The following is a 14272-nucleotide window of genomic DNA, read 5'->3' as shown; positions in this document are numbered from 1 at the left end:
ATTGATCGTTTGGCGACCTTGAATCCACCGTCAGATTAAATCACAAAATGATATCTCTGTCAACAAAACTTCCCCCAACGAAGCTCAAACATGAAGGGAGAGGTTCCCCTTTGATAATCACGAAAAACGTTGGACCTTCCCACTATTCCCTCGCGAGCATTGTCCAAGCGTTGCTCGCACCGAGCCGGCGTGTGCACACACAACGGTCGCAGTCACGAAGACGGGGAGGCCTTAACCCTCTGATAAGCAAGGTCGTCGCCCGGCGCTCTCGACGTGCGCCAGTTTACGCAGTGCCTCTCTCGCGTGGAATATCAAAGAGGTTCCTTAGCGACCGAGAGACTCAAAACAAATACTTAGCGAACGTTGAGCTAGAATTAATTTTAGTTTTCACTGATGCCACTCATTGATGTTAACCCGGTAACGCCTGAATTAAAAATTTTATCCGAACTTTTTCGTAATATTCAATTTTAAAATCTGATTAATTAGATGCAAATTTAATACTTTTAGCGCTAATAGTCTTGAAGATACAGCCTGGTACGATGTGGTACCGCTAGTCACTTAAGGGGTCAAAAATCGAAATTAAATAGGCGTTAGTAATATCACATTTTAATTCCAGAATAGTTAAAAAAAATTCTATTTCGCACAAGAAATTATCAAAATTACTCAAAAATGTGAAATCGTGCTTAAGAAAGCAAAATATTATTAAAAAACGTAATTATAAATATGCTAATCAGTTTAAAACTCTCAAAATCCCAAACAAATCACAATAAATAGCAAAAAAGGTTCGTTTAGTATTGCACTACCAGCTGGTACCATATGGTTCCGCTAGGCGTTAACGGGTTAAGACTGCGTTCTAGAGCGCCAAAAATCAAGTGAACGAGCTCACGTCCAACAGCGATGTCAAGTGACAATTTACAAAAATCTCCTCCAAGAAAGGAGATATCTGACGGTATTAAAATAATAAAAACGAGCATCGAATTTCCAATGGTAGTACATTAGAGGATTTTCAAGTTCGCCGCTAGAATTGTTGTCGCACCGCGTACATTAAGATCAGATTTCAAAATCGCCTCTCTCGGCGCTACCAGTCATCAATATTCACTTTTCGAGAGGAAATACACGGAAGTATACGTAACTGAGCCAATTAATCATATTCACCATACATTTAACGCATGTGAGACTATCGTAAACTAAAAAAATACCACTTCCACAGCGGTTATGGCGTAAATCAGACTGAACGTGATACCGCTGCCTAGTGGCGCCGGCGATCAACGAAAGAATAAAACTTAGTAGTTTTTCAAGCAAAAACATTGCCATCGCCAATGTAAAGAGATAATGGCAAGCCCAATCCGCAAAAGTTTTTCCTATATATTACTAATTTTAAGGTACAACATATTGCAAAATGACTTTGTGATGATTTGGAATAAACATTTTTATTACTATTACAGCGTATTTTTTCTTTTCTGTAAACTCATGATAATGGCTATAAGTCGTTCAAGCCAGTAGGAGTAAAATAATCCCTTTTTTCGAGTGGAAAACAACTTAGTTTTACTCTTACCAATGGTAACTGAATTAATGTTTAATTTTATAACTTCCTCGGTGAAAATTCCATGAATGAAAGAAATAAGCTTATGGCTAAACCTTAGACAATACATGACTCCATAAACTTTTGAAATTATGCTAGAATTTAGAGAACCCTTTTAAAAAATCATTGAAAATCTTGGATTGAAAAAATGTCCGCATGTATACTGTAGCTTTGAGTTTGTTAGCTTGTACGTTTAACCCCATACGAACCTATTGCACACTTGAGCGATTATTTTGGTATCACTTGGTGGGTTGCATAAGAAAAATTGACAGCCTTGTGCCAAGACAACGATACATGACATAAGGTCACGAGAAATTTTGTAGATGCACGCAATTATAGACGGACAGCGCCCCTTCCCGAAGTATTGTGGGCAGGGATACGCACCCTTAGTCACTCACTCATCACAAATCTCAATTTTCCGCCTTCATCCCCAATTAATCTCTCCGATATCACCCTCATATTGATCTGAAAGGTCTCAGGTCCCTCCTGCGCCGACAGTAATGGCAGTGGGGAAATAATGGTCATTCAGTCGCGTCATATGACGCCTCAATTCGTCTCTACGCGAGAAACGAACCTATTATGCAAAGAAATGTTAATATTTTATCTTCCAATTACACAATAATAGTGGTAATTTCTCATGAAAAAATATACCAATCTTTTATGATTAAAATAATAAGAATAGCATATAAGTATATAAAAGGTGGGTTAATACTCTTAATTACTAGCAATAGAATATAGAATGCATTTTATTTAATTTTTGAAATTATAAAATTACATGCTTTTAAATTTTTTTCTCGATTTCATTTCATTTCTCGTCGCTATGATACAAGAGGGTCATTTTCGTCAGAGGCAAGGCATGTGGTGATGCCAAAATAATTGCCTACTCATGAAATATGTTTTTATCAGATTAAACTTCCACCAAACTCTAGGGTATAAAAAACCGGCGGAAATTTTGTGGATACAAAATTTTATATTTCATTTATATTTTTAAGTGTCCTTTAAGTGCCAGCATAATTTCAAAAACTTGAGATATTTATGGTTGGCCCCTTTCTCGTTTCAATAAGTATTGGAAGTTGCTCAGTAAATGCATGAGCTTATTTAGGATTATTCTTGCACGAAATAAACTTCAATATTTTACCGATGATTTCAGAAGTAAGGACATTTTTTGCCCTCACAATGTGCCATATTAGTTTTATATTAGACGCCACCAAAGTAAAAATAAATTCAATGACTTTTGCATATTAAATCCTGGCGTGAATGCCGTATGACTTCAATATTTTATCTAATTTCTTTGTTCATCGATGACAGCTATACCATAAAGCTCATTTAGTTCCATTATGAGGAGGATGAGAAATTCGTCCTTGAAGAATTGCCCATGGCGTGACAAATCCTTTTATCGGGGGGTGTTAAGATTGAAACAGCGAACGATGACGTCCAACCTCTTAGCGTAAAAAACATAGAAGCTTTATCTCGAATTGAATGCTATAACCCTGACCGAATCGATGTATTCAAAAACTCAAGGAAAAATGGTCAATAAAGGCTCACAGAGCTGTCAGTCTTGTGATTATCTCAGGTGGATTCAAGCATAAATTTATGCAAAATTATTTTCAGCAGAATTTTAAGCATCCTCAATGCAAACCTTTGTCTGGGTGTATTGTTTGATTTCTGTTGACAGTGCTTCACAGTATGGAATTAAAATATTGAGAACCATAGTATTCATATATTTTATAGCCGCGGTTTTCAAGGTGATTCTGAGAATTTGTATTGATTTTTTAAAAGGCTAACCATGATATATTTGATTTACTATTATTATTACTTGTAAGCTTTCCATTGGTTTGCTTCCAAAGTTCGCGGTGGCTTTCCGTTAAAGCTATTCATGATTATGAAAAATGATTATGTGATATGTACTCCACGGCAATTTTAAACCAAACATTTAGCATAAAGCACCTACTTTTTGGCCTGAATTAAGGATAAACGATAATATTTAAAAAAATTTCAACCAGGAATCACATTACAGGGATTGCCTTGATTTTTCCTTACCATTATATTATACTTAATGCATTTCTTCACCCAAATATTAGAGGTGAGATGAAATCTCAGAGAGAGGGAGAGAGAGAGAGTTTTTCAATTCAGTTTCTTCAACATAGAATAATTACTGCCTACAATGAGATAAAATGGTGTGCTTTGAATACTTGTATAGCTTGGTAGGATATTACACATATTTATCGTGTATTTGGTGAAATTATATAGGTTTTTTACGTGAAAACATAAATGTTAGAAAAATTATTTGGAGTTAATTTTCGGTAGAAGTTAATTATTTTCTGAAATTATGCTCAAAATTACGTTTTTTTTATTTTCGTCATTGCTGTACTGCGTAAGGTGCGTATATTTTTTCAGTTTCCAAAAGTAGGAAATTGATGTTTCCAATGAAGATTATTCCTACAATTATATATTTCTTCATCGTATGTGGGATGAAGCTTATCTATTATATACTGTGGTTATAGACTTAGAAAATAGGTATTTTTAAATCATAAAAATTTGCTGAGGGATGCATGTTTACAGAAATTTCCTTTCTTCAAAGGAATGGAGAGCAAAAAGACGAGGTAAATTCCGATGCAATACAACTCTCAGGAAAGATGTTTGTATTAAGGATTCAATGATGTTATTTACAACGTCTGATTATGAATAATAATAGTTCTCAAAGCTAAAAAATATCTGTCCACAGAGTAATCGTTTTCGTACCTGCTAAAGTTTTTTTTTTTCGAGTTACTTAAAGTCAGTGCATTTAAAAAAAAGAGAATGCTACATTTGTATCCCCGGGATACACAATAGAAAACTAATTGGCCTCCGAGGCTAAGGTAACGTATTTGTCTCTGTCAGCACAGTTTGACGCCAAAGTAGAATTGCATTACGTTCTGCTCGCCTTTTGATTTTAAAAAAGTGTTGCGAGAAATCCTGTCGCCAAGTTATCCTTAGCGTAAGAGAAAAATAAAAAGAAGCGAATAAAAAGTATGGTTTAACTTCCTTCGACCCAGATATCACATTGGTGCGGAAATTGTCGATCTTTGGGGAAGTTATGGAAAAAAGCTGAGCTGGAATACTTTTTCCTTAGAATGAAATCGTCTGCGTTCGGCAGCCAACTGAGCGGAAGATGTTTCTTGGCAAAACTCAAAGCACAATTCTTGCGCTGCTCCAGGCGTAGCATCTTGAAAGAAAACTAATTTAAGTTGAACTAAAAAGTGAAATAGGATTAAGAATGAAATATAAAGGAACATCAAAGCTATAACATGCATCTTGTTGGTAAAATGTGGCATGTCACGTAAAATTTTTCCGTACGCAATTTATTATTCCATATCGTTAGAATCCATTAGTATACTGCGTAGTACTATTAAAATGTAACATATGGTAACAAATACTGATTATCGTGCGTTTCCTGAGAATTTCCTTTTTGATAGTTACGTTACATTTCACCTTGCTTCACCTGAGGGATACCGAATTTTGTGCATAAATGGCAAGTTATGCTGTCCGAGACGAAGGAATAATAGGGAGGATAGGTAAGATGCAAGACCATGGTCATATTTACCTTTTTATTTTTCTTGTTGTTGTTTTTGGATTATAGGGTTATTTTTGGGACATATACGGCATTATTTTCAAAGGAAAATATAGCAGAAAAAAATATACAATCGATCAAAGTTAAAAAAACTACTTATTTGATTTTTTTTCATTTTATTATCCATGTGTTTCTTTAAAATGTATGCTACATAACTCTTTAAACAGCTGAAAACAAAAAAAATAAATCGAAATTCATTTTTGGATCCAGGGCATGAGGATTAGTTGGTTTGGTTTTTTTAAAGGCGACTTGTATTTAAAAATGAAATGGTTTAATTACTAGGTAAAGTAATATTCAAAATTACATATTTTCAATGGAGGTATCTGATCTGAAGACGAGGAACATAAATAAAAGGTTGATGACAACAAAATTCAAAGTGAATGTCGACCGAAACTCAAAAAAAAGAAACAAACGCCTGGTAGTTTAAATTACCAACTGAGATTCTCTCGGATGCGGATTTGGTCGTGAGGAAAAGGATTTTCGTAATCAGTGCAAAGTAGTAAGGACGTGAAGGGAAACCTTGGAATTCCTTAGTCAGCTGAGGGAATGGCGAGGTGACGTGTTCTCGAAGGTGCGTCATCGACCGTAGAGTCTGAATAACCAATGAGGCAGGGGAGTCGGACGACGCTGGAATGGGAGTTATTAACTTCCAATCCATTGATTAACAAGCTCCAGGAAAGCAAGCGATATGTTACAGTACTCTCGCTATTGCATTAGGCATTCAGCAGAGTATCGAAATCAATAATACCTTTTGTGTTACACGGATTTTTATTCAGCACTGACCAGGGTTAAAATTTTTGAACCTTTTTTTTCCTGTGCCTGATGACCAAAAATTCATTAGTATCTTTTTGTTCTGGGTCAAATCCTTTTATAGAAGTACAATCTATTCATCTTTCATTGGAATATTTATTTTTAAAATGCTACTCTAATATGAAAAAAATGAAAATAGGAAATAATTTTCTAATTTTTCAATGGAAGTATTCTAAAAATTGTCTTTTTATCGCTAGTTCTCCAATCATTTGGTACTTATTTAATTAATTTACATACTTCTAAGTTATTTACAGCATAAGTTTGGCAATTATTCTGACGCAAGCATGGCTAGGACCTTAAGTTTTGCATATGCTTATTGAAACTTAAAATCCTATTCACCTTGAAAAGGTTTTCTGCTTAATCGAGATATAAGTGTATTCTGGTTCTGCCTGAATTTTTTCTATGCGTTATTGGCAATGGCTCGCCCTTTCCCAAGCGAAGAAATTTGTTCATAGTGGCATCTTTATTGCTCTGAATAAGCTATTCTCGGCTTATCCCATTAATTATAAATGAAATAGTTTCAACTCCATAAATATTGTTTAGTCCTTCTCTCGATTATTTGCGTGCAGGTTTTGATTTTTAAATATCTCTAGACATCGTTTAAACCTCTAAATTCTCTGAAAACTGCAAATACAACGAAATGCTTGCGTCAGAGCTCAGAAAATGGATTGTGTGTGCTCTTTTGTTAGCAGTCATGCATCATAATTATAAATTCAATAATGGTAAGTCATATTATTTAGGTTAAATTCATCCAATGAGGTATATCACTATCGCATTTCTTTGAATTTCTAATGCAGCAACATGGCGTAAACATAACATAAAAGAATACTATAACGTTCTACTTTTTATTTGTAAACAAATGTAACTGTTTTACTTGATAAAATAGTGTTTAATTGTATGTAAACGGCTTTCATAAAAACATGGCTTACCATAATAAAACTGTGATCAAGACGGAATGTTTTAAAAGATCAACCAAAAAACCCTTATTACTTAAAACTTTGGAGACAGGACAAAAAATGATATTTGTAAATATAAAGTGAAAAATTTATTAATCATTACAGAAGGAATTTCAATTTGTTTCTCCTGCCTTCCTCTGATAATAACTTAACAAATATATAAGTGTTACACCCTCTAACTGATTCTGAAGCAGAATTCGTGGGTTGGGTTTCATTAAGTACGATTAAATATATCAGTTTCGTGATTTCAGTAATCCCCCATTGAATGTACGCATACATGCAATTTCATGATACCTGGTTGATAGGCACAGTATGTATCCCTACTTTAAGCACTCATGCCTTCTTGGATTCTATTCGCTAACGATGCGATATTTAAATGTGTATTATGTATGACTTATCTTTCCCACATAATTGAATAAATATATTCTTTAAATAATATTGGGTCACTGATTAAAATATACAAAAATACAGAACACTTCGTAAAAGACTATTGCGAAAAGAAAAATATGTACAGAATAAAATATCAGCTTACGAGAAACTTACAGATGAGTTTTTAAACCGGATTATGTCAGTTTATGGTTATGAAATTCTCACGTCTAAGTAGTTTGTTGTTTCTACCATGGAAAAATCTTTTTAAAAATATGATGATCACTTTTTAGCTCCGAATAATTGTAATCTTCAGATGACTCTACACCCTTTGTTGACGATAAATATTGAAAAAATTCTTTCAAAACGAATTATATTCATGCTAAAGCATGTGAAATAATACCAAAAAGCAAGTCCTAAATTCATGTTATTTTGTATGCGGGTGGTAGCCATGTTTGTTTTCCGTTCTTCATATCCTCGCGTTATGATCTCAACACTTCGGATCAATAAGAAACACGTAAGTTGAGACCCTGTACTCTCCGAGCGTTCAGGAATAAATGGTTTAATACCATTATATATTTGGTGTAAGTATTATCGTGAAACTGGACGTATTTATTAGTACGAAGCGTAATGAGCATCCCATACGGGTAAGAGGCTACTCATTTTTGTTCAGTCCCAGCATTCGAATTTTAAATTATACTTTGCATTACCTCAAGCGTGTAAATACACAGTACAATTATTTGAGACGTTTAAAAAATAATTAACGTACACTTCAAGCAAGACTATGCGATAATTCTATAGTTAAGGCATTAGTATATTCAATATATATTTGGTCATAACATATTTTTATGTATGAGATGACGATAATAAATATATCTGTACAATTCATTGCATAGAAAAATGTTCCATTACCATTGTTGCTTATTCCTATTGGTTAGTCCTAACCGAACCGGAAGAACCAAAGAATATGTCGGCATATTAATTAATACCGGCACTAATCTTATGACTGGCTTTTATCAGTTTAACATGGCAAAAAAACCAGAAAGATATTATTGTCTTCCATGGCTATTTGTTCTGAGTAATTATCATTGCATGATAACCTGAGAGCAAATTTATATTTATCATAATAAGTACAATGCTTATGAGCAACTTTATCATCTAGAGACATGGGGATTTTTCAAGCTATCAACGATTGTTTATTTCAACATTGTCTTTACAGAAAATAAAAAATTAAAGTCAGATTGGTTGCTAAAGTAGAAATTCAATCTTCTTTTTTATATTGTAAAATTAAAATTAAATCTATATTTTACTTTAAGAAACTGCTCATTTGAGTTATTTTAAGGATATGGATAGTTGTGGAAACCTTTGAACTACAACTATAATTAGCTTTTGCCCATTTTTATTCCGGTTATATATGATAAGAGAACGAAGTTGTTCTTTCTCTCATGCATTCGATGGATGAAAGTATCCTGTTCTTCGTGTCTCATAAACACTTTCTTTTTCCAAATTCCTCTCAAAACTTATATCTCCAGTAATATCTATATTTTAGATGTTTATCTTCTTGGTATTGTAATTTAAAAAAAGTAGAGTTGGACTATCTGTTTTCCATACTCCTCCATGAGATAAAGGGTTCATTAACCGAGGAAAATGTCACTCTTATTGAGCTTGGCCAACGAAAGTTTTTCTTTTACAGTATTAGATGATATAGAGGCTGCACCTATAGACAAGGATATCATTAATAATACATGTGATGAACGAACCTTCATTTGGCCCATTCTTTAGAACTAAGATTTTTGTTGATTCTATCTTTTTGGACATATCCATGAAAACTTATTCATTTCGTCCAGTTAACGAGTCAATTCCTGGAACTCATCAACACATTGAATCCTGTGCTTAGACAGCAGTATATATTCGCTGTGAACCTGCAATTGTGTACTTATTTCATGACTGAAAACAGTACACTTTCGCCTCATTTCTTTTCAAGCATAACATTTGCTATGCATTTTGGAAAAACATCATTCTTGCTTTAAGACAAAATTTATTTTTGAATAAAGTAAAACTTTTTGATTTTATACAGTCCATTATTTAAATTTTGGACTGCACAAAATCTAAATTTTTACTTTATTCTATTTGACATGCATATCTCGCCTAATAAAGTTGAAAATTTATATTTTTTAACTTGGTGCATTCGTTGTAAATACTTTTTTACAACGCTCTCCAGCACTTAGCGTGCCCTTATCCTATACGGGCACGAATCACCATGGTAAAAGGATGCGCCTGTTTATGTCATAAGCACTGGGTCCAATGTGTTGAATATTATGACTCGTGATCCTGGGAAATAATTGAGCCTCTGCCGATGCGTCGTAGATTTTTTTTACATCGAGAAAAAGCGCTCTGAAAGATAAAATTTTCTCTCACTCACCCTCCCTGCGTCGCAACACTTCCTTCCAGAATGGATCCTCCGCCAGATCGCGGGGTGTAACCCTCACCCTCTCCACCAGTCACACCTTGGATGCTGACCGGCTTGTCTGTCGGAGTGGCAGCGGGCTTACCCCCACTAACCTCTGTCGGCACTGGGGAAGGAGAAGTTGCCCCTAACGAACCGGCTTCCAAGATCTGCTTCTGGTCCCTTATGCCCGTTGCCGAGGGTGCCCTGCTGGGGACCCCCCCTGCTGCATCCGATGCTGGGACAGGGGTGGCTGCTCTCGACACGGCCGCTGGATCTCCACCAGGGGTCGGAGTACCGGCCCTGGATGCTGCGGATCCGGCCGGAGGAATTAAAGAAGCGGAAGGGGCCCTCGATGATTCCCTGTGGGACTCGGATCCGCTGGCGGTGGCAGCATCTAGAGTCTCGTTTACCGGAGCCCCTAGGGTTGCACCCAGTAAGGGCTCCTGTCCGGAAGGGTCTCTGGGGGTCGGGGAGGGACGGGGTGAGGGCGATTTATCACCACGGGGGGTAGGGGTACCGGCGACTCCAGGGGATGAGCGACCACCCGAGGGTGGTCTGGGGGATAAACCTCCTTCTTTGGTCTTCCTGGCGCTCAGTTTACCTTTACTTCTAGCACTCTCTGGTTCGTCTTCGTCTTCGACTAGCACTATAGACACGGCTTTGGTCTTCCCGCCCTTTCCCTTACTGGACTTCTTCTTCCCTTCTCCGGTCTCTCCTTCATCACCTTCCTGTCCATCGTCTTCAACTCCGTCTCCCTCGTGGTCCAACTCACCTTCGTCGACGGAACCCCTTCTAGAGTCCGACTTCCTCTTCACCTCCTTCTCATTGAGTATCACGAACGAGGCCTTCCTGGACCTCCGGGCAGCGAAGTTGGGAGCGATTCTCTTGAAGTTCGAGGGTGCTGTGGGGGGAGGCCGGGGAAGATGAGGGGAGAAGTTAGCTTCCCTGGGGATGACTGTAACGCAGGAGTACCGCCTCTTGAGGTCAGGGGATGGCGACCGCTTGTTGGAAGAAGGCCCGAGGGACCTCCGCTGCGATGGGGACTGGGGACGACGGGAAGACAGTGCTTGCGGGGGCAATGGGGGCTTTGAGGCTAGATAGCCCGGGATGGGGACAGGGGTGGGTGGGGACGGGGACCTGCCCCGCTTTCCGCTCTGGGGTACTGGGGAGAGCCGCTCGTAGATCGGGGACGGAATGGGGTCTATCCTCACCGGGGACAGGCCCCTGATGGCAGAGTCGTGCCTCGAGAGGCTGATTTCTCCTCTGCTCCGGCCCGTGTGCTGTGTCAGAGGGAGCGGAGGAATGTGAGGGAAAGTTGTGGGTGGCTGGGGTCTTCTTTGCTGAGATCTACTCGCCCTCATCGTCATATCTGGGGAGTGAGGGATCATTCTCGCCGGTGGTGATGGAGATGCCCTCCTGGACCTTGGCACAGATGTCGGCGCCATCCTTGAGGCAGGAGGAGAAGGGGGCCTGTGTCCAGTTCGGCTTCGCGATCTCTCGGAGGGAAACTGGGGCAACCTTGGCGGAGAGGCATAGACCCCACCTCTCGCTCCAGCACGGCCCCTGGCCTGAGGCGTTGAGGGCACCCTTGTATCAGATCCGTAGATGCCCCCCCTCGACGGCATCCTGCCTCTCATGGGTGGGGATGGAGGTAATCTTGGAGGCGAAGCGTAAACTCCACCCCTGCCTCCAGGGTAACCTCCTCTCATTGTCGGTGAGGATGGAATCCTAGGAGATGAAGCGTATATCTCTTCCAGGGCACGCTCGGCCATGGGTGGGGAATCGTCGTACATGCCCCCCCTGCTCCCGTATCGTAAATCGTCCATCGAGGGAGAGTGGGTTGGCCTTGTGGGAAAAGGAGGCTGCATCCCACAGATGACCGTAGATTGCCGAGAAGGGGATGGGGAGTGACTCCCAGGCGACCGATCTCTCCCCTCCCGCTGTCCTCTGCTGAAACGGGGTCCACGCGTGGGGGACATCCTTGGCGGAGATCTAGGTCCCCGATTGACGCGGTCCGGAGATGGAGAGTATGAGGTCCTCCGATTTTTCCGCCCCCTTGGCTCCGGGGGAGGCGAAATCGAAGGTGTTGGTGACAGGCACCTGGCTGGGCGCCCTCTGATACCTACCGGTGGAGGTGGTGAAGGGTGCCTTCCTCCGGGTCCGTACCCTGGGGGCGGCGAGGTGTACTTCGGTGGCGTATAGTGCCCGTTTACCCGTGGCCTGCTCATTGGCGAGGGTGAGACCACTTTCCCGTCTCTAATCCTGGGAGGCGACGGCGCAACGCCCCTAGGAGAGGACTTTCTCTTGCCCTGTCGGGCTCTGGCCGGCATGGGCGGCGGTGAGGGCGCTAGTTTCTGCTTCGGCTGCTTGTCCGAGTCCTTCTTCGGCGACTGCGGCTTGACTATGGTCTTCTTGACGAAGATCATGCTCCGTTTTCGGCGGTGACCCTCGCCGCGTTTGCCGGGAGGGTCCTTGGGCCCGGCGGCCGAGGAGGCCTCGACCTGGGCGGCGGCCGCGCCCGCCCCGGCCGCACTCCGTCGCCCCATGGCCTCGGCGGGGGTCTCGGCCGGCGGCTCGCCTCAAGTGACCACCGCTCACGGACAAGGCACGGCACGCGAGTCCCCGATAAAAACCCCCGCCCAACTAGCTCGAGGGCATCGCTTGCCTTCCTCGCGGCACCCATACCCCTTGTTCCCCCCTCCCCACCTGTCCCCTTTTAAGGTGCCCCACCTTTAGGCCTAAACCCCTCACCCTTAATTCCCCCCCATCGATTTGCCTCTGGTAGGGATTGCGTGATCGTAGCCTTATTCTCGCGTCGTCGGCTAGCTGGACTCCTTTTGCAGGCCACCACCGCCTCCTCCCAACTCCCCCTTCTCTTAGCCCTCCCCCACGCCCTATCCCGCTGTCACCTCGCGGCTGACCCCTTAAGGAGTCGCGAGCTATATCCAATCCCTTTTCTCTCTCATTCTCCCACCACTTGACCACTTATCTCCCTTCCCTAGGGTAACAATATGTATGTTTCATTCCCTCACCCCCTGCTTTGACGCCAAGCTCTTTTATATATTGTCACACATGTATGACACTTTATAAAGAATATTTTAACACTATTCATACTTAATAGCGCGATTATCATTAGGTTACATTTAATCAACTACGCTCATTGCTCACCTTTGTTAATATACATTGTTTTGTCATCTGATGAAGCCACGTCCTATTCACGCTGTGAAGCAGAAAGGTATAATTATTCTGTAATTTTCTAAAGCTAATAAGCCTTAAGGAGTCACGAGCTATAGCCATTCCCCTTCATCTCTCATTTTATCACCATTTGACCACTTTTCTTCCGGGTCCACGCGTCATGGGTAACAATATGTATGTAAGATATTCTCTCCTGATGTCTACCATTAAAACCCCGCTCTCGGCGGATCCGGATGTCGTATATTTTACTTTTTTTGTTTTCACTCAAGTACTCTATACATTCGAATATAGTCGCCAACATATTTGTCAGAGTTTTTATTGTTAATATAGTTCCCGAATCGCTGTGACTAAATACTTTTGAAACATCCCTACGACTCCTACCCAAGCGCGTCAAAGTGTGACAAGGTATTTATTTTTATTTTCTAGCAAACAGCACTGGCGTCCGCGGCGTTTCATTTACCCCACCTTTCACTTTTTAACTAAACTGCGGCCGATCGTTCGCGCTGAGCTTCTCTTCGATTATTCTCACTGTCGATCAAATGGAGGAGGATAATTGCATAACTGAGGTTCGCTTTCCTTCTCCTGGTATTCTCAAACGTTAATTCTGCAATAGTGAGTGGTCACGTGTAAATTGCCGTAAATTTAGCCAAGGTGAATGGTGAAACATTTAGTGGAATTTGAATAATTCGTACGGCTGAAATAATTCGAAGGCTATATTCTTATATTATATTTATTTGAATTTTATTCCGTATAAACTGCACTTTATTTTTTTATGATAAATATTACGTTTTTAATGGCTTTTATTCTAAATAGATCAATGAATCATAATCAGTTGTAATGGTGGAAACATAATAAAATTAATAATGATAGTGGACATGGCACGCTTTAGTTTTCATAAAACTTAGTGGAGAGATCCTTAATTTTCCAGCGGAGGTCAAATGATTCAAGTTCTATTACCTGGTAAACATATTCAAACAAACTGTAAACTGTAGGATTGTAAGCTAACCATTTTCTTACGTGTCCTGGTAAGCTTAATTCTTCATTTAACCATAATATTCTATACGTAGCAGTCGAAATACTAGCCGAATAGGAAGCATTCTCAGGTGCTTGATTTATGAGGATGATTTATGAGAATTCGTCCACCATAAAGCAAAGGCTCAGCTAAAGGCCCTTTTTAACCCCTTCCATTTCTTATTTATGGCTGTAACTTTCGAATATTACACCGTATGTGCATGAATTTTTATCCTATCGAACCTTCTAAATGTCATTTGAATTAATGGTTGCCTGTTGTTGAGGTTGTTGTT

General features: G+C 40.1%; 1 protein-coding gene across 1 annotated transcript; it reads right to left on the bottom strand.

Annotated features, from left to right (window-relative positions):
* Window positions 1-9742: 9742 nt before the first annotated feature.
* LOC124166477 (nascent polypeptide-associated complex subunit alpha, muscle-specific form-like) lies at window positions 9743-12319 on the bottom strand. The gene has a single exon (XM_046544007.1). The coding sequence runs from the start codon at window positions 12317-12319 to the stop codon at window positions 9743-9745; it is 2577 nt and encodes an 858-aa protein (XP_046399963.1).
* Between the last annotated feature and the right edge of the window lie 1953 nt (window positions 12320-14272).

The sequence above is a fragment of the Ischnura elegans genome, chromosome 10 (assembly GCF_921293095.1).
Source record: "Ischnura elegans chromosome 10, ioIscEleg1.1, whole genome shotgun sequence".
NCBI lineage: Eukaryota > Metazoa > Arthropoda > Insecta > Odonata > Coenagrionidae > Ischnura > Ischnura elegans.
The sequence above is the reverse complement of the archived record's forward strand: the minus strand, read 5'-3'. Positions and strand labels throughout refer to the sequence as shown.